The sequence below is a fragment of the Ovis aries genome, chromosome 2 (genome assembly GCF_016772045.2).
Source record: "Ovis aries strain OAR_USU_Benz2616 breed Rambouillet chromosome 2, ARS-UI_Ramb_v3.0, whole genome shotgun sequence".
Lineage (NCBI taxonomy): Eukaryota > Metazoa > Chordata > Mammalia > Artiodactyla > Bovidae > Ovis > Ovis aries.
Window position 1 is genome coordinate 69,175,800 of NC_056055.1, and position 18,545 is coordinate 69,194,344.

An 18,545-nucleotide genomic window follows, 5' to 3' on the forward strand; every position below is an offset into this window, starting at 1 on the left:
TCATTGTCACCTATTTTCTGCTCCTCTGTTTATTTGGATGTGCCAGATAGTAGTGATGGCACATGGAATCTTTTAATTGCAGCCTATGAAATCTCTACTTGTGGCATGCAAACTCTTAATTGTGGCATGTGGGATCTCGTTCCCTGACCAGGGATCAACCCCATGTCCCCTGCATTGGGAGTGTGAAATCTTAGCCACTGGGCCACCAGGGAAATCCCCTGCTCCTCTTTTAAACTGAAACTCAGGTGCAGTTTTTGTTTTTATTTAATGGCAGTCTCTATATTTCCTTTCTAGGCTGTGTGTCATCTTTCTACCCTTTGAGATTGCATTATTGTTCATAGGTATTTCTGTATGAGAGTCCTTGTTATAGTTTGTAATCCCATTATTTATCCTAAACTGAAGATTCCACGTGGGCAGGGCAGCCTAACACCTTGTAGCCATTTCAGGTACCTGGCCAACTCTTAGAACATTGTTTAATAAAAAGTGTTGGAGGGAAAAAAAAAGTTGGAGAGATGACTTAGGAGTCCATTCAGTTATTGATTGGAATTGGCGGTTTAACGTCTAGACCCTGGGCTGCAAACTTGAGCCTGTGGGTCACTTGGGCCTGTGGCCTGTATTTGTGAATAAAGTTTTATTGCAATGCAAGCACCCAGCAGCCTGTATGTTCCACAACAGAATGGCCACAAAGTCTACAATAGACACTCAGTCACCTTTTACAGAAGTTTGTCTCCCAGGTCTATACCATTATCCAGCCTTGGGAAGGATAAAGAATGATCAGTTGGAAGGAGAAGAAAGAAACCAATGTTTGCTTAAACTCTTAGCCTCTTGCTTTGCCTTCAGACATACTGGTGTGGACAGACACATAGAAAAGGCATCTGCTGCTGCTTCTAAGTCGCTTCAGTCGTGTCCGACTCTGTGCGACCCCATAGACGGCCTCCTACCAGGCTCCTCTGTCCCTGGGATTCTCCAGGCAAGAACACTGGAGTGGGTTGCCATTTCCTTCTCCAGTGCATGGAAGTGAAAAGTGAAGGTGAAGTTGCTCAGTGGTGTCCCAAGTCTTAGCGACCTCATGGACTGCAGCCCACCAGGCTCCCCCGTCCATGGTATTCTCCAGGCAAGAGTACTGGAGTGGGTTGCCATTGCCTTCTCCGAGAAAAGGCATCTAGATTTTCTTATTACTTCATTTAAAGTGAAGTACAATTAATTTTGTTGTAAGACTTGCAGATAGCCAACTTAGCTAGATTTGATCTCTAATTTCTTGACATTAGGGTAGGAAATTTCTCTGTAGAAGTTAGATGTGGTCAGGTTTTATGTAATTAAAATGACCCCTGCCTGAAATATTTTTGGCATTCTCAGTAAAAATAATCACCAGTGCCTGTCAGCTGCGCTGCCCAAGTTACTCCAGCCTTCGGAACTCTGCTGTGTTCTGGCCACAGGGCAAGCAGCGTGTTCCGGAGCCTTGCTCTGAAGCTCTGCAGAGCTTGAGGAGGGAGGCCGTGTGTTGGCAAGGTGTGCAGGTAGAATTTTGTGGTCCTGAGACTGATCCCCTGTTCTCGTTTTCTTTCTTTCTAGAGGGGCGGATGGTCATCCAGGATATTCCTGCTGTCACCAGCAGAGGGCATGTGGAGAACGCACCCGATCTCGTTTCCGACTCCACCTACTACAGCAGCTTCTACCAGCCGTCGCTGTTTCCCTACTACAACAATCTGTACAACTACCCGCAGTACTCCATGGCCTTGGCTGCTGACTCCTCTTCTGGGGACGTGGGAAACCCCCTCGGGGGCTCCCCGGTGAAGAGCAGCCTCCGGAGCCTCCCAGCACCTTATGTGCCTGGTCAGACAGGAAACCAGTGGCAGGTAGGTTTTACCCAGAGAGTGAACTGGATGTTTGAAACCACACACATACGTATACACCCAAACCAGCACTCATGTGTGCCGTTATGCAAAACGTGTAGAAAGTCTTCACTCTACCCGTAACATCATTTACCCTCAGACTTTGACTGAAAGGAATTGTAAAGAATATGCGTGCATTTGTTTGCATTTTGGAATTTTACTTTCTCATACTTCAGTGTCACTCTGTGTAAACACCCAGTGGGCCAGAATCAGTTCCGTAAGTGGCTTACGTGTGAGGCCTCACCTCCTCCAGCCTTGCCCTCACTCTTTAGAGCAGCTTAGAGAATACTGGACTCAGCCTTCTGGGTGGGAGTAACCTTGGTGGCGTTTGCACCCTGGAAGGGATATGCAGAATGATCTGTTTGTTCGCATGGAAGAAAGGTGAGAGAAGAACTAGGTCACTGCTGTGCTGGGCCAACTTGAGAGCATTTTTATCTGGGAGTGAAAGTCAGTCTTTTATACACTAAGTGTGTGTTTCTGAAATATTGCGCAATCAAGAGCTTTTAATATTTGGGGTAAAACAAAGCATTTTGTATTATCAGGGAGCATTTATTCGGCACCATTCTGCTTCTCCGTTTTCACCATTTCTCTCATGCCAGTTTGTCAGCGGCATATTCAAGGCCTGGAAAGGATAGCGTTCCCAGGCTGGATTAGCATGTTGTGAGAATGTGCACGCATAAGCACTTAGAAGCAGCGCCTCCAAATCCCCTCCACCTGTAGAATACCAAGTGTGCGAGAATTGTTCTCATTTTGGGCGCATTTACTGTGTGTGGGCTTTCCACATTGATTCCAGCACACTGAGGTATATGTATTTGGGGAGTTTAGGGAAAATCTTTGACCTTTTTATATCCACTTCTGAAAAATGCACGTTGACATTTTCTTCTGGGCAGTTCTGTTCCATTTTGCATTTGTTGGTGTGGAGAGGTTGTCGATACTCACTTCACCTCTTTCTTGGGCTCTCACACTGGCCTTACAGATCTGACTTCCTTGTAATTGTCATATGTCAGCTTTAATCCTCTGGGCTACTCATTTTTGTTAGTTATAAGAGTTTTACTTTTAGAATCATACTTTTAAAAAGGTGTGGGAATTTACAGCTGATGTGAGTGTAAAGGAAATTCAGTGATTTATAGATCTGCAGGCTGGAGTCCTGTAGGCCTTTCAAAGTGCCAGTTGGGTTTTATGATTTGGGACATGTTTTAGGTTGATTTCTGTTAGAGATACTCTTCTAAGAAAGGAGAAAGAAGTATCTTATTTGTTTAGTTGCTAAACAAATTTATTTATTGTTAGTTGTTAAGTTGTGTCTGACTCTTTATGACATCATGGACTATAGCCCTCCAGGCTCCTCTGTCCATGGGATTCTCCAGGCAAGAATACTGGAGTGGGTTGCCACTTTCTTCTCCAGAGCATCTTCTCCACTCAGGGATCAAACCTGAATCTCCTGCATTGCAGGTGGTCTCCTGCATTATAGGCCAGTTCTTTACTGCTGAGCCACCAGCAAAACCCCATATATGTTATAAGGAAGCAATAATTAAATAGAAACACCTAGCAATAATACTTACAACCAGTGTTTAAGGGATAGGAAATGAACAGCTCACTTTTTCAACGAGTCACTATGGCAGGGGTGTAGGGAATGGTGATCTGGGCCAGAGCCTGTGCCCACCTGGCTGTTGTGCTGTGTCAGGAGGGCGCCCTGGCTCTGCTCTGTGGACAGTGCCTTGCCCATTCCTGGTGGAAGCTTCCCCGGAGGGGAGAGGGTGCAGTGGCCCTCTCCTTGTTGTAGCCTTGCTTTCCTGTCTCCCTTGTGGAAGGTGTCCCACAGCTGCACCTGGAGGGCCCTGAGCTGGTCTCCCTCCCTGGACCTTCCCCCTTGGTCTGACCCTGGCTCCACCTGAAGGGCCTGAAGCTTAAGCAGCATCTCCACCATCTACTGTCTTGACTCTCCCTTGCTAAGATCCGACTCCCTCCTCACTCTTCACCAGAGTGGTGGCTATGATGTTATTTTCCTTCCCTTGCTGCTTTGTGTATCGGTGTGTTTGTGGGGAACAGTGTGAAATGTTTTCAGAACAAAGAGCTCCTTTTTGGTTCCTAGAAAACATCGATTCTAGTGGAGATTGTCATAATTTTTTAAAGCCAGACTTCTTAGAAATTAGTGGAGAGGGTCCTGAATTATTTACAAAAAGGAATCATTGACATTTCATTGTAGAGTTGAGACTTCCTATAAGTCTCCCTATAAAGTCATGCAAGTCACAAGTAATTATTGAACACCTACTCAGTGAAAAGATTATTTTTTAAAAAAGCTAGAGCATTCTCCAGGGCCAACATCCCAGGACTCTTCCTTGGTGATGCCCTGCACTCATGTCGAGAGCTGCTTTAGTCCCTTCAGGTCTGCCTCCAGCCTCTGGAGATTTGTGGCCCAATCACGGGTTCCTGTCTTGTTGTGAAACAGGAATAACATTTGTGACACTGGAACAAACTCACGATGAATGGCTGGTTCCACTGACCAGCAGCTCAATTTCGCTTCTGCATTTAATTGCCTGCAAAAGCTGTTTATTGCCTGGTGCACTCCTCCACGGCAACATTACCTTTTAAATAAACATGTTGTACCAGGTTGACAAGGGAGAGGTGCATATCACGGGAGCAGAAATAAATATGGGAGGACGCTGAGCTGTATCTGGGCTCTCCTTGCAGTCCCCATGGCCGGCGCCCCGTGGATTAGCTTTTCAGAAGCTTGTACCACCAGAGGTGGAGACTCCGGTTCCAGGAACAGTTGGCGTGTGGTCACTTGGCAGCAGAGGTGACTCCTTCTTTCCGGTGGTTCAGTCTTAAGATGCGGTCATCTGTTTATGATTATCCAGCTCACTGGAATGCATTCGATTATGAAACAGTGATGCCCTGAGGTCCCACTCTCTGCCAGGGATCTACCGCTGAACCAAGAGGACAAAATATCGAAAAGTAGGTCTTGGGGAAAGGCTGTTATCACCTGGTATATGAGAATGGGGACTCATCTGTGTAGCCTGGAGTTTGAAACAGACACAGACAGGCAGGAAATCAACGGGACGGCTAGGCCTTGGTGCACAGAGAAACGAGCGCGCCCCCCCCCCCACCCCCCACTGTGGGCTTTACTGGGATGGCCCTTCAGCACTTGCCTACTGTGGCGGGAGGACCCCGCAGGGCACTTGGAAGAGGCGCCTTTTTTGATGGCTGGCTGCCTGCTGTGTTCTCCGTCCTGTACCCAGCAGCCTGCTGGGGCCCTGGCTTTCACACTGCCTCCTCTTTTTATTAGTGTGATTCAACATCAGAACAGCCTCAGCTCACAGAATGCTTCTGGAGCATGTGCGCTGTGGGCACAGTCGCAGCACCTCCACTTCTGTGCCCTCGGGGTCCCCCAAGAGGGCCAGAGGTGGGGGAGAGGGATAGCCAGCCAAGGCTTGCTCCTGGCTCCCGCTCCCAGGGAGACAAGTGCAATTAACCGTTAATAAAGCCATTGATTTTTGAAGTTTCTAAACTTAGAAGAACGGTGTATCAAGGAGAAGGTGGTAGAATGCAAGTCTACTTCAGTTGTGGAGACAAAATAGGAGCATTCAAATCAGTTGTGTGCCCGCCTCAGCCCTATGGGTTGCACTATCTGGCCCCCGGGATAATATGCATCTGGTCACATCAGACTCCCCATTGACTGGCTAAGAAAGAGGAAGTGGCTCCCTGAGGAACACGGCCCCAGTCCTGGGCCTTCTTTCTCTGGGTGAGGCGCTCTCTCTGCAGACACTCCTGTGATCCACTGAGCTTCCACTCCAGTCCCATCACTCACTTCCCTGGCTTCTCTTTTTAGAGTGAAGTGGGATTTGGCCACTATTTGTTGGTGCGCAGACACTGACAGTCCTTTAAAAACAGAGTTTTCAAGCACACAGAAGCGGAATCAGTAGGACCATTTTCAGTTTAAAACATGTAATTTCTTTCCTCAGGAAAAGGGAATTAGATGTGGTATTTGCCTTGGGCTATTAGAGCTAACCACCCTAATTTGATTTTTAGAGGGGGATTACAGACACATACATTTCTGTTGATACTCTGCTGATGTGGTGTATTTATTTTGTATCAGGCCACTTGTGTGAGCTCTGTAATTCTAATAATTTTATAGGTGCTTATTTTAGGATTTCTAGATTAGATAGTCATTTCGTAGAAAAATAATTGATACTGACATTTTTCTTCCTCGTAAATACCTCCAGATGTAATTTATGTTCTTGGTGCATTATTCAGTTTAGATACCAATGGTGGACAGTAGGTGCCAGCTTGTTCTTTATTTTACTGGAAATGCATTTTGTGATTCACTGTCTTGAATGCAGGCTGTTGCTAGTGCTGGTTTACAAAGAAATGAGGAAAACTGAGACAAGGGGGTTTCTCTAACACCTAAATTATTCAATTGTTTTCATTGAGACCTTCCCCTTCCAACTTCTTTTTTAATGTTATGAGGATTCCTTTTGTTGTTTTTTTTGTTTGTTTGTTTGTTTGTTTTTCCTTTCTGTAAATGCCCTTCCTCAGCAATATAAGAAGCCGGAGGCTCTTCCCCGTCTTTCCCACCCTTGTGTTAAAAAGTTGTACTGGTCTGAAGTCGAGAGAGTCTGGAAGCCACGTACCAGCGTCGTGTCACCGCGACAGCAGCAGAGCTCTTCAGGGTCTTCCGTATGCCGGCTCTGGCAGTTGTCTCAGCCTCCTTCCAGATCTTTTCCTGTCTCTTCATCTCGGCCCTGTGAAGGCCCTTACATTAGTCCAGCATTGTTGTGAGACTCTAACGTGCACCTCAAGTAGACCCTGCTTTCTGGGACACGGGGCTTGGGCTTCCTAGTTCAGAAGACCAGCCGTGGAGAACCTTCTGTTTGAACTTACAAGTCAGTTTGGACGCCTGGAAGTTTAAAGCCAGTGAAGTAAAGATGTCAGACTTCCCCAGGTTTGGGTCACATTGCCTCTGCTATGAACTTCCCTTTAAGTGGACTGTCTGGTCTTGGCCACATTTGTTATTTTCTCTTCTGAAACAGTTCCTCAGTAGATTGTTCTCATTCAGGGAGAAACAGTAAACCCAGCTTTCTTGGACCTTCACGTCAGATTCCTACCCCTCCTGTCAGTCAGGCGCGTGTGGGGCAGCAGTAGGCCTGTGCGTCTGGAAACAGTCCTCTCCTTCTGTCTCTAAACCACCTTCTCACTGACGTGCGTTTTCACAGAGGAATTGCTGTGCTCGCTCACTCTAGATAGGAACCAGCCGTGATCGTGACAGGCACCACCTGGCCTTCATCACTTTTCCTGAAAGGAGTGGTGGTTCTCTCGCACAGGTTATGAAAGTTGAACGATGTGCTTTGCTTTTGCTCCTGCAGGAGGGCCAGTGTTGTAAGAACTGATGCCGGTGGTGATGGGATTTCTGCTGGCTCCTGGTCTGGAACCAAAGCTGAGGGAGGGTGGTGGGTATTTTAGAAGCTGAGCTCATTCATGGTGAGAGACGGGTGTGCGGAATTTTCCTTCACTGCAGCGCAGCAGCAGGAGAGTCATTTCAGAGTATTTGGTTAAAAACAGCTGGATTACAGAGGAAAATTGAACTGGCCTCTGGAAACCGCAGGCACTTTTCGAAGGCTGCTCGGAGGCAGAGAGGATCTCGGGGAGGGGCTGGGCCTCAGCCATGCTTCGGGTTTGTTTCTCAGCATGGCCGAGGCGGTCCAGAAGCATCCTAGGAAATCCAGATGGAGGGTGACCTCGGATTCTTAGGAACCTTTGAGAGACCCCAGTAAATTCTGACATGAGTCCAGTTTAATCTGAAATGAGTTGGGAAACCCTGGAAAGGGCTCATCTACTCTAGGGACTCCTCCACAGTTTACTAGAGGCAGAAGGAAAGATATTATCTGTCTGTTGTGAGATTGTGTCTGATCTCTGAAACAACAGCATTGGGTTAGTAAATAATACAGTCATTTGGGAATTCTGTAATCTGTCTGAAAATTAGATAATTAGATCACAGTTTTTAAAAAGCTTTCAGATTTGATTTAGTTGAGCTTGTGGCCAAAACCTCATCTATTTACATTTGCCATTTTAGCTTACTTTTTTCCTAAGTAGATGTCAACAAGATATAAAATTAGTTGCTTTTCAGAAAGTTTTAAGTATGTGCATGAGTGAGTCTCCTATTTCTTGGGAGTCCATATTTCTGTGTCCTGGTAAGTGGTCCTCATCAGTTGGATAAAGACCAAAACAAGGGAATGCATAACAGAGGCTGATTCGCCCTATTTTTTGGAGCTATATTAGGAATATAGTAGCAGAAAAACAAAAAGCATGCAGTCGTGAGAAGTCCCCATCCTGTTGCAGAGCGTGTGTAAGGAGCTCCTCTGTGTGTTAATCGTTAATTCGTTGAGTGCCGGCCCCACGCCTAGCCCTGTGCTGCGCTGTCCCTCCCGGTGCCATCGCACGGTGGGTAGATGTGAGAGAGGACACATGCAGTTCTCTGATCACTGCTGTGGTCAGAGTCTGGAGATTGCCAGGGCCCGTGCTGCCTTGTGGAAAGGTGGGCTCTGTGCGGTGCTGTGCCCGTGCGTGAGGTGAGGCGGGGTGAGGACAAGTATTTCATCACTGCTCTTGTTTAGAATTGCCCCTGCTTGATGATAATTAGAAGCAGGTTGACTTAGTTTTATTGTTGTAAAAAGTGCTCTTCAGAGAGTGTACCCCCTTACGGCCTGTACCCAGGACAGATTGCTCTCAGCACCCCCTTTCTTGGGAGACCCTGACCCTGAGGCATTTCCTTGAGATGCACAACCTCCTGGGAGCAGGGTTCATAGAAAGACCAAGGAACAGAGGAAAAGGGATTATCTCTTCATTTTATGCTTTCATTTTTCTTCCTTTTTTCATCACAGTTCTTTTCAAAAACACTCTTTTTGGAACCCTGGTTTGCCTGGCTGAGTGCACATGTGTCCTCATATCTCTGCCCTCCTCATGGGCAGCGCATGGTTGGTTTTCCTGGTATGAAACCATGAGGGGTTATATTACATCTTATGGTGTAAGCTGTTATAAGATAAAACGTATGATGTTTTCAGAGACTTGAGATGCTAGATTATAGGAGAGTCCCAGTACTGACAGTATTCACCACATCTAAATCTCTCTCTCTCATACACTCTAGTCACTGGGTCACTTAGAGGTGGGCTCCCATCGTGGGTCTGGTGTGGGAAGTACCTTTCCATGCCCCTGACCCACCATGAACTGGGTGCAGTGCTCATCAGTGGTCACCAGCCTGTGTTCCAGTTTTTGATGCCAGTTTGGGTAAAGGACAGGCGCACGTGTGCTCACACTTGGAAGGAGGCCCCAGACAGGCTCACCTTGCCCTACAAGCAGTCTATCATGTTCGGTGCTCATAAGATGCCCTTCACACTGCTGATTTATGCTAAAAGTATCCTAATGTTTCTGACAGCTCATGTGTGACGTGAATATAATGCATATTTCTTGGAGCAGCTAATCCAAGTGGCTTATTTCCCGATACTGCTGATAGGGCTATATCTCTTGATGTCGCCGCCATTGAAATTCTGATGGTAACATATTGTTTGTGGGTCACTAGTTTTGTCTAAAACAGTAGGTTGGAACAGAGTAGCAAAGGTTAATTAAATTTGTCCATCAAGATGGGGACAGAAATGGATGTCTCTGATACTTCTGGTTCTAAAATCAAAGTTCCCAAATGTTGTGGTTACAGGCATTTTTTCTTCTCATTTTCAGACTGACTCCCTCCCAAAATGTTTCATATTTGATCTTGGAGCAGTGAAAACATGAAGAGTTATTAAAAACCAAGGGCAGCGAGTAGGCCTTTATAATAGGCAGATTATATATTATATTATCGGCCTATTATATATTATAATTACATATTATATATGTTCAGTTCAGTTGCTCAGTCATGTCTGACTCTTTGCAACCCCATGAATTGCAGCATGCCATATATATAATTATAATTACATATTATATAATAAATATATTAAATATATATTTAATGTGTTTAAAATTTAATGTATTTATATAATTGTATATTATATATATTTAACTTAACTATATTTAAGTATATAATATGATTATATATTATAATAGGCCTTCGTTTAGAATGGGAAAGGTGGTTTAGTTTAGCAGAGACGCTTCCGAGGCTGACTTGCCTTGCATGCTGCCTTCTCTTCCTAATCCCTTTGTGAGTGGAACCAGGTTTGATGATGTCTCTGAGCAGTTTCTTCCTGCGTTCATGATGATTACATTATGACGACTCAAGTATCTGGTTTCCATCCCACCTCATCCCCCCAGCTGTGAGATACGGCCAGTTATATTTCTCAGGAAGGTTTCATAAAGGATGCCACCATTCCTAAGCCCCCTCCACCTGTCTACAGAGGCATATGTAATGCTCTGAGAGTCTTCATGTTAAAGAAAGTGGAGAGTGCTGTGTCTTGATAGTTATTAACAGAAATTTAAAAATACAAACCAGCTCTTTCACTGAAGCTGTTTCCTGTTGGCTTTTATGTGAACGATTTCTGCCTGGCTCTGTATGACTTTGGTTGGAAAGTCAGGGTTTGTGGTTTTCGATTTGTGAATGAGACAAATACAAGTTTTCTAGCTCTGAAGGAGCTAGAGAATCCTGTGTAAGTTTGTGGTTTAGGAAAAATGAGGAAAGCGCTGGGCTGGTCCCAGAGGCTGGTTCCAAATGAACCCCCCTTCTCTTTTGTTAACCCTGGAAATGCATAAAACCGTTCAAATTTCCAGGAAAAGGAACCCTTTCCAGAGTTTTGTTTTTTCTTACTATGTACCTGTTTCTAAAGGTCCTTATTTCCCTTCACCTACTTCTTACACCAATGTCTTTCAGACATTTTGGACCAAGATCCACAGTAAGAAATGTTTTATCTTGTGACCCAGTATATATTTGTACCTACATACAAACACAAAATTAAAATTTTATGAAATAGCTCTTTCCATATTGTATGCAGTGAATTTTCATATTTCTGTTTTTGTTTTATTTCATTTCTTTTCATACTGTTTTTAAAAATACGTATTTGCTGATTGCAGCAGCTGAATTATTTGGGGCCCATTGCGCTAGTGGTAGAGAACCCGTCTGCCAATGCAGGAAACACAAGAGAGGCGGGTTTGATCCTTTGGTCAGGACTATCCCCTGGAGGAGGGCATGGCAACCCACTCCAGTATTCTTGCCTGGAGAAGCCCATGGACAGTGGGCTACAGGTGGGCTATGGTCCACGGGTTGCAAAGAGTCAGACATGACGGAGCACCTAAGCCTGCACACGCAAAGGGTCACTGTGTAAGGGAGTAAACTGCTGTCTATACCGCTGATGCTGATGGGAAAACAGCCAACTGAGCAACACAAGTTTTAGCAAATTAACTTGGACTTTTGTAAATGTGGGGATATTTGCATCTTTTCTTTTTTTACTAAGGACAATCAAAGTGGACTGCTAATAAACTCAGTGGTAATCTGGTTTCATATGCAATTCCCATCTTCTAAAGTTTATAAAATGATGCGAATTCCTATTCTATGTCTTCTCCAGAGTTTGTGTTTTTCCCATGGTTCATCTTATGGTGTTTTTCCCATGGTTCATCTCATGGTGTTCTTATGTTTTAAAACCTCTGTTATAGTCCTGCCTGGAATTTAGGTGCTTCTCTCCTGTCCTTCTTGAAGAGCTCGCCCACATAAGTTTTGTTTTGTTTTAGCAGGTGTCATAGCTTTAGCATGTGCTTTAGCAAGTTTGAAACTTTGGGCAGCATGGGGGTTACAATTTTCAACACCTTAGATTTATCATTGCTTAAATTATTTGCCCTTTCTACTATATTGTATACACATGCTTTCCCCCTCCCATCTCCTCTAAGGAGGAAGAGCATCTCTTCCATTTCTGGACAACCGTTCTTATGTTCTCCAATATCTAAGTGCTGACCCTCAAACACAGCTCCTTCCCCCATTGAAGGAGTGCCCGGGGCCAGGGGCCAAGTCCTCACAGGCCAGTCTGCCTGTTCCCTTTTCTCTTCCTGGCTTTAGGGAGGGAAGTGGTACAGGCACTCCATAATGTAGAACCTTAGAGAAAGTGAGGTGGGCCCTGCAGAGGAGGTTAACTCCTAATAAAGTCAGGAGAGAGAACTAACCTCCAGGGAAGCAAGAAGGGAGGAACAGAGTGTAGCTGTGGGGAGTCTGCTTGTGGCGCTGACTCAGCATTGGGCTGGTTGATATTTCAGTAATCTCTGAACTGTGTGTATAACAGCAATCATATAAAAATAACTCCTTCCAGATATGATGTGTGGGGTCTGAGAGGATAAATCAGGTGCCTAGTTAAGAAGGTGGATGGGCAGTTGCCTCCAGGGGAAGCACCTGGCCTAGATAAGGTCCCTGGACTAGGAAGACACTCAGTGTGTGATCAGGCATCCCATTCAAATAGTTTGAAAAGAAGCTTCTGTTAAAACTAAAGGAATCCAGGCTTCCCTGGTGGCCCAGTGGTATAGAATCCACCTGCCATTGCAGGAGACACAGACTCAGTCTCTGATCCCGGAAGGCCTCACATGCCGTGGAGCACCTAAGCGCGTGTGCCATAGCTACTGAGCCTGCACTCTAGAGCCCACAGGCTGCAGCTGCTGAGCCCGCGTGCTGCGGCTTGAGGCCGCACACCCTGCAGCCTGTGCTCTGGAACAAGAGAAGCCACCGCAACAAAGAGTGGCCCCAGTAGCTGCACCTAGAGAAGAGCCCTCTCAGCAGTGAAGACTCAACACAGCCAAAAGTAAATACAATTATTATTTAAAAGAAAATCAAGAAATCCTTTAATGGGGGCAAAAGTCAGCCCTAACCTCCACTCTTAACTTCACCAGACCTATAATTCCAGCATGTGAAGCTTTCCTTTATAGAAATTTTTCTATTCTTAAAACCAAAGGTTTGACAATTAGGATTATTCGTTTTATTTATGAATGACTGAAATATTTAATGTATCACATTAAATGGAAAAAGATGATCACATACAATTAAAATATTATATAAACACTTTGAGACTATTAATATAAAATACTAAAGCAAATATAGTCATATTTGTGCATCTTAAAATTACAGAGCTGGGGTCTAAGCTTTGTATGCTATAACAACCCTATTTTCTTTTTTTTTAATTTATCTATTTACTTTAATTGGAGGCTAATTACTTCACAATATTGTGGTGGTTTTTGTCAGACACTGACATGAATCATCCATGGCTGTACATGTGTCCCACCGTCCTGAACCTCCCCTCCTTGCAATTAGGATTATTAACCTATACAGTCACTCTTCTTACGAAGACCATTCCCTTTCTTCACCAACTCTAATTCTTTGCAGCTCAGCCCTGCTTGATATAAACTAGACCAGTACTTGGTCTTGAGGAATCTCTTTTAGTCGGTCCCTGGATGGAGTGTTTGGTTCAGAGTGAGACCAGACTCTTCCTATTTGAAGTGTTAATAGACCACCAGTGAGTAGTATTTAGGATTTTTTTTTTTTTAAAGGAAATGGGGTCTAACATTTTTACATTCTGTTGGGATTTTATTGTTATTACTTAGAAAAAGGGTGACTGAGGTATATAAGAAGGAAACCTATGCTTCTGATTTACTGCACTGTATGTTCTCAACAGTTTAAGAAAATAAAACCCAAAGCTGTTAGGTTTTCCTCCGGGGTTAATACTAATACCATGCACGTTCTCCGCCAGCCCAGCTCCTATCTGTAGGTCATACTCTGGTTCAGAGACCTGGGGTGGGTAATAAGATTATAAACATGCCTGTTCCTTGCCAGCTACCGCATGCTGATAATAATAGCCATAATTCACTGGAATCCAGGACTTTTAGGTTTTACTTGGTTCGTTTGTTTAAAGGAGTAAAAAAATAAACTCTTGAGGAGAAACAAGGGAGCGTTGCATAAACGAAAGAAAAACTGCGTCCTTTCAGCAGAGCTGAACAGGACCTTTCGTTTGTGAGCACCTTGTGTCCTTCAGAAGAACTTTGCGTTTTAGCTGGAGGTGAGGAGCTGAGCACAAGGGGGTAGTGTTAGGTTAGTTAAAAGCAAGTTTTCTCAAGCTTGGTGGTATCAAAACGGTGGACAGTTCTGTGTTGTGAGGCTGCCCTGTGCAGGGGAGGACGGTCTCTGCTCACTAGAGGCCAGTAGCAATACTCCCTGCAGTGTGACAGTTAAAAGTGTCTCCAGAAGTTGCTAAATGTCCCCAGGAGACACGTTGCCCCCCACTGAGTACTGCTAGTTTAAAGTAAAAAAACAGGATGTTTCAGAGGTTTCCTTATTTACCTGTTTTTGTCTCACCTAGAGTTGCAGACTGTGATTTTGTCTTTTTTTTTTCCTAAGGAGTAAGAAGGAAGCAAGAAGTGATCTTGAGTTTTAAATCTCATCTTTCCATGCTGTTTTCTGGACTTTCTGGGTGAATCACGACTCAGTTCTAACTTCATGTTGCAGAGGTTTACATGTGTAGTTAGAAATGCATCAAACCAGCTCTCTCGCTTATGTCTAGGTTGTCACATGGATGGTTATTTGTTAGATTATTCCTCTAGGAGCAGGTGAAATGACTGGGGACCTCAGTAAGTTCACATTTTAATAACCTCTGGTGGAGTCTGACCCTTTGTATCTTTTCCGTCTTTTACAGCTCAGTTTTTTGGGAGTTCACTGGAGAAATCAAAAGTCTGGGTTCAAAACCTATTTCCAAATAATCCTTATTATTTGATGCTTTCTTGTTTAGTTTTTTACATTAAAAGTTATTTTTAATCGGAAGATAATTGCTTTGCAATATTGTGTTGGCTTCTGCCATTCAACATCATGAATCAGCCCTAAGTATACACATGTTCACTCCCTCTTGAACCTGCCTTACCCCATTCCACCCCTCTAGGTTGTCACTGAGTACTGAGTTGAGCTCCCTATGTTATATAGCAGCTTCCCAGTGGCTGTGTGTTTTACATATGGTGGTATATATGATGCTTTTTGAAAACATAGAAAAGGAATTAAGGAAAAGCAAACACCTGAATGGATTTTGAAATTGTGTTTGTTTCAAGATTTAGTTGAAAGAAAAAAAAATCCATGGTTTATCTGAATCTCTTTTCAAATATACACATTGGGATTGGCAGCAGTTGGTCAGTCTGTTTGTCAGACTTAACCTTTTGTATTTTTTCCTTGATACTGAGGATTTCATACTTCTCTGGGTGTGGGAAATACGTAGGTAATCCTAGAACACAGGTGTCACGGTGCATTTACCTGGAGAGCTTTGAAAAAACCCAGGGCCCAGGCCATATCCCAGACCATTGAAATCTGATGCTCAAGGGGTAGAACCAAGGTTTAGATGCTGCTGGGTCTTCAGCCTCCCTGAATTCTACTGGGAGTGAGGTTGAGGACTAGGGTGCATTTTTATAAATAAAGTTTTACTGGAACATAGCCACGCCCATTCATTTACTGATTTCTAGAGAACCTGTGGCTTGCAAAGCCTGAAGATACTTACTCTGGCCATTTACCAGAAAACACTTGCTGACTCCTGCTCTAGTGAAATTTTTTTTAAAAAGCTTTACAGTAAAATTCGTAGTAAAAGAACAAGATTTGGTACTTTGCAGAGCCTTCAGGGTCAAATCCCGTCAGGGTTTTTTTAATACATAATTGTATTTATTGTTTTTTTGGCTGTGCTGGCTCTTTGTTGCTGCGTTGGGCTTTTCTCTAGCTATGGTGCTTGGGCTTCTCCCTGCGGTGGCTTCTTTTCCTGCAGAGGGTGGGCTCCGGGGCGTCGGCAGTTGCGGCAAGCAGGCTCTACACACAGGCTCCACAGTGGTGCACGGGCTTAGTTGCTCCAAGGCATGTGGGATCTTCCCCGATCAGGGAGCAGACTCCTGTCTCCTGCATTGGCAGGCGGATTCTCTACCACTGAGCCACCAGGGAGGCCCTGTCAGTTTTCTTGTACATGGGGAAAGCAGAAAATCATTTTCCCTGAAGAGCTTGAGTGTAAGATATTGTGAAACTGGAAGAAGAGGTGCCCAACTCACCACCCAGAGTGGAGACTCCATGGGTTACATTAGGGCACTGAACTTAAAAGTCTACTCTCGGTTTCTAATTCAGTGTTCATTACTTAGACTTTGTGTTTGACTTGACACAGGGCTATAGAGGCAAAAATGGCTCTTTAATGTGTGTCGGAGATTGTTACTCCCACTGCAGGAATTCTAGATGACAGCAGACCCCTGAAGGAAATCCTTTAGCTCTGGAGAATTTCATATATAAAAAGAAAAAGAATGAAAAAATTTAAATCTTTTTACATCAGCCCGCCTTCCCTCAGTTCAGGTAGAAAGTTGATATCTGTAAACCATTGGTCTTCCTTTGGTCACAGCCCCTATGGGCTACAAGCAGGAGAGAAAGGATCCTTTATTTTAGTCCATCGAGCAGAATTGGCATCTCCTGATTGAGACGCTGATTGAGAGCATGTCACTCTGGGAGGCCCCACCCAACACTTACTAAGTCAGAGTCTGCTTTTTAACAGGATCCCCAGGCTGTTTGAATACACATTAAGAGAGCCCTGGGAAGCACTAGTCTTAATTGATAACTGTGTCCATGCAGTCAACTGACCATTGATCCTCACTTTAAATGATTTCATGGCTTCTTAATGGTTTCCGACTTGGAAATAGCCAAAGGGGAAAAACTGTCTGTCTTTAATGACTGAGTCCAAGTACAGCTTGCCTGCCCTCTTATTTAGAAAAGATTTATATAATGGTTGAAAATGAGGTGATAGAATTGGAAGAAATTCCATTTTATATGTATCAGAAAAGCAAACTAGAAAGGATAAAGGGAACTTGCCATATAAACTCCACTTGTAAGGAAATAATCAAGTGGAATGGAGTCTATGCTTCTGCAAGAAGAAGTAATTCACCCGTATTAGAGCCAGCATCCTCTGGGGAGCAGTAGGGAGGGTCAAACATGAATGCCTGAAACTTCTCAGATTAGCACAGGGAGTTAGGCCTTTCCACCAAGCAAAGCCATAACGTTCAGCCATACACATAGCCCTGTATCACGCAGGAAACTGTCCAGAATTTAGACATTCGTAGAAAATCTTGAGGAAGCCCAGTACCTACTTCTATCCTACCAGGTCTGTCAAGTTAGTAATATTTTCTTTATCATCTATCTTTATAAAGATCGGATTGAAAAACATGATTTTTGAAATTAGTTCTTAATTCTTAAACAGAATTGGCTTATCCTTGAACAGTCGCAAATTGTTGACCTTTTAAGTAAAGTTAATACCATCTGAATTTAGTTTTTTAAAGGCAATCTAAGTAATAAGAGTCTAGCTATTGGTCTGGCTGTTCTTGCTCTGTAGATCTGATCCCTCGGTTAGTGCTCACTGTCTGTGCTAGCCAGGTCTGTGCAGGATTCAGAATAATTCTAGTGTTTTTGAAAGTGGCCAGGAAGAGCTAGGAAAGCGGGAGTGGGAATCCTGGTTAAGCCTGGCGGTTTCATCTCCTTAGATTTGAATGAGCGGTCAGAATGCTATAGGCACTGCTCCTTACCTTAAAGCTACTTGAGGTCCCCAAGGCAGGGTCTGATTGCCAGAAAAAATTGGGTCAGCTGAGTGTCAGCTGCCACTCCTGCCGGAGGAGCAGCATGTGCCTCCATTCTGCCTTCCAGATCTCATTTAATGTGCTGTTAGTGGAATCCAAATCACCTCCAGAAGCCTGGAGACAGGAGAGCCTGAGAGCCTCAGCTCCTAGACTTGGTTCTTTGCTGCAGGGAAGAGCATAGGAGGGGGCAGGAATGGGCTCTGAGTGACAGCGTCCAGTGTGGCCTCATGTTGAAGATACCAGCTGACTCTCACAAAGGGTGTACTTTTTTTTTGTTTTAAACATTCTCTTGATGTGAACACTGAAAGGTAATCATGGGTAAGATGCCAGTTTTACACATAAGGAGACATGTGAGGGAGTGAAATATTATTTCACATTTTAAATAACTTGTTCCAGATCAGACGTGCAGGTCAGCGTTACAGGGGTTTTCTTGGTTCATAAGCAGCACTCTCTGATCTTTACTGCCCTGTTCTCTTTTGCACTTACTAGTGGAGCATCCTGCGACCATTTGGCATCAGAGGGGTACTTTTGAGGGGACCCTGGGATAGAAAAGGCACTTCAGGCTACACAATGCTAGTATTTCTAGATACTAGAAATAGTGCACTGGAGGAGCATACTTATTCATGGGTGAGGACACTTCCAACTTTAAGAGATTATTCTGTTAACGTAAAGAATTGGGTAATTCTTGTAACATGTAACTGTGGTCTCAACATATTCCCTCTTTTTTTCTTAAGCAGATGAAAAACTCGGAGAACCGCCACGCAGTGAGTTCCCAGTACAGGATGCATTCTTACTACCCGCCTCCTTCCTACCTGGGCCAGAGCATGTCCCAGATCTTCACTTTTGAGGACAGCCCCTCTTACTCGGAAGCCAAAGCGAGCGGTAGGTTTCTGGTTACACAGTCTGGATTTGAGGTGGAGGGGATACCTGCTAGCACTGGGTCTCTGGTCCTCTCAAACAGCTTACCAGTTAGCAGCTGTTGGAAAGGTTGTATAAGTATCCTTTAAAGTACTTAACTATGGAATGATTTTTGCTTTGGTCGGTTCTCAGTATCATGTTTCTCTCTTCCGGACACACAGAGCAGTA

General features: G+C 44.3%; 1 protein-coding gene across 2 annotated transcripts in view; it reads left to right on the plus strand.

Moving 5' to 3' along the window:
- DMRT1 (doublesex and mab-3 related transcription factor 1) overlaps positions 1-18,545 on the plus strand; it is a 92,266-nt gene that overhangs the window by 34,719 nt on the left and 39,002 nt on the right. Inside the window, exons 3-4 of one of the 2 annotated variants that reach the window (XM_027963916.3) lie at positions 1,575-1,856; positions 18,197-18,341. In XM_027963916.3, the coding sequence (XP_027819717.1) occupies positions 1,575-1,856; positions 18,197-18,341 (427 nt within the window). Of the gene's footprint in view, positions 1-1,572; positions 1,857-18,196; positions 18,342-18,545 lie in introns of both variants that reach the window. The other variant, XM_004004342.6, reaches the window with a different exon arrangement.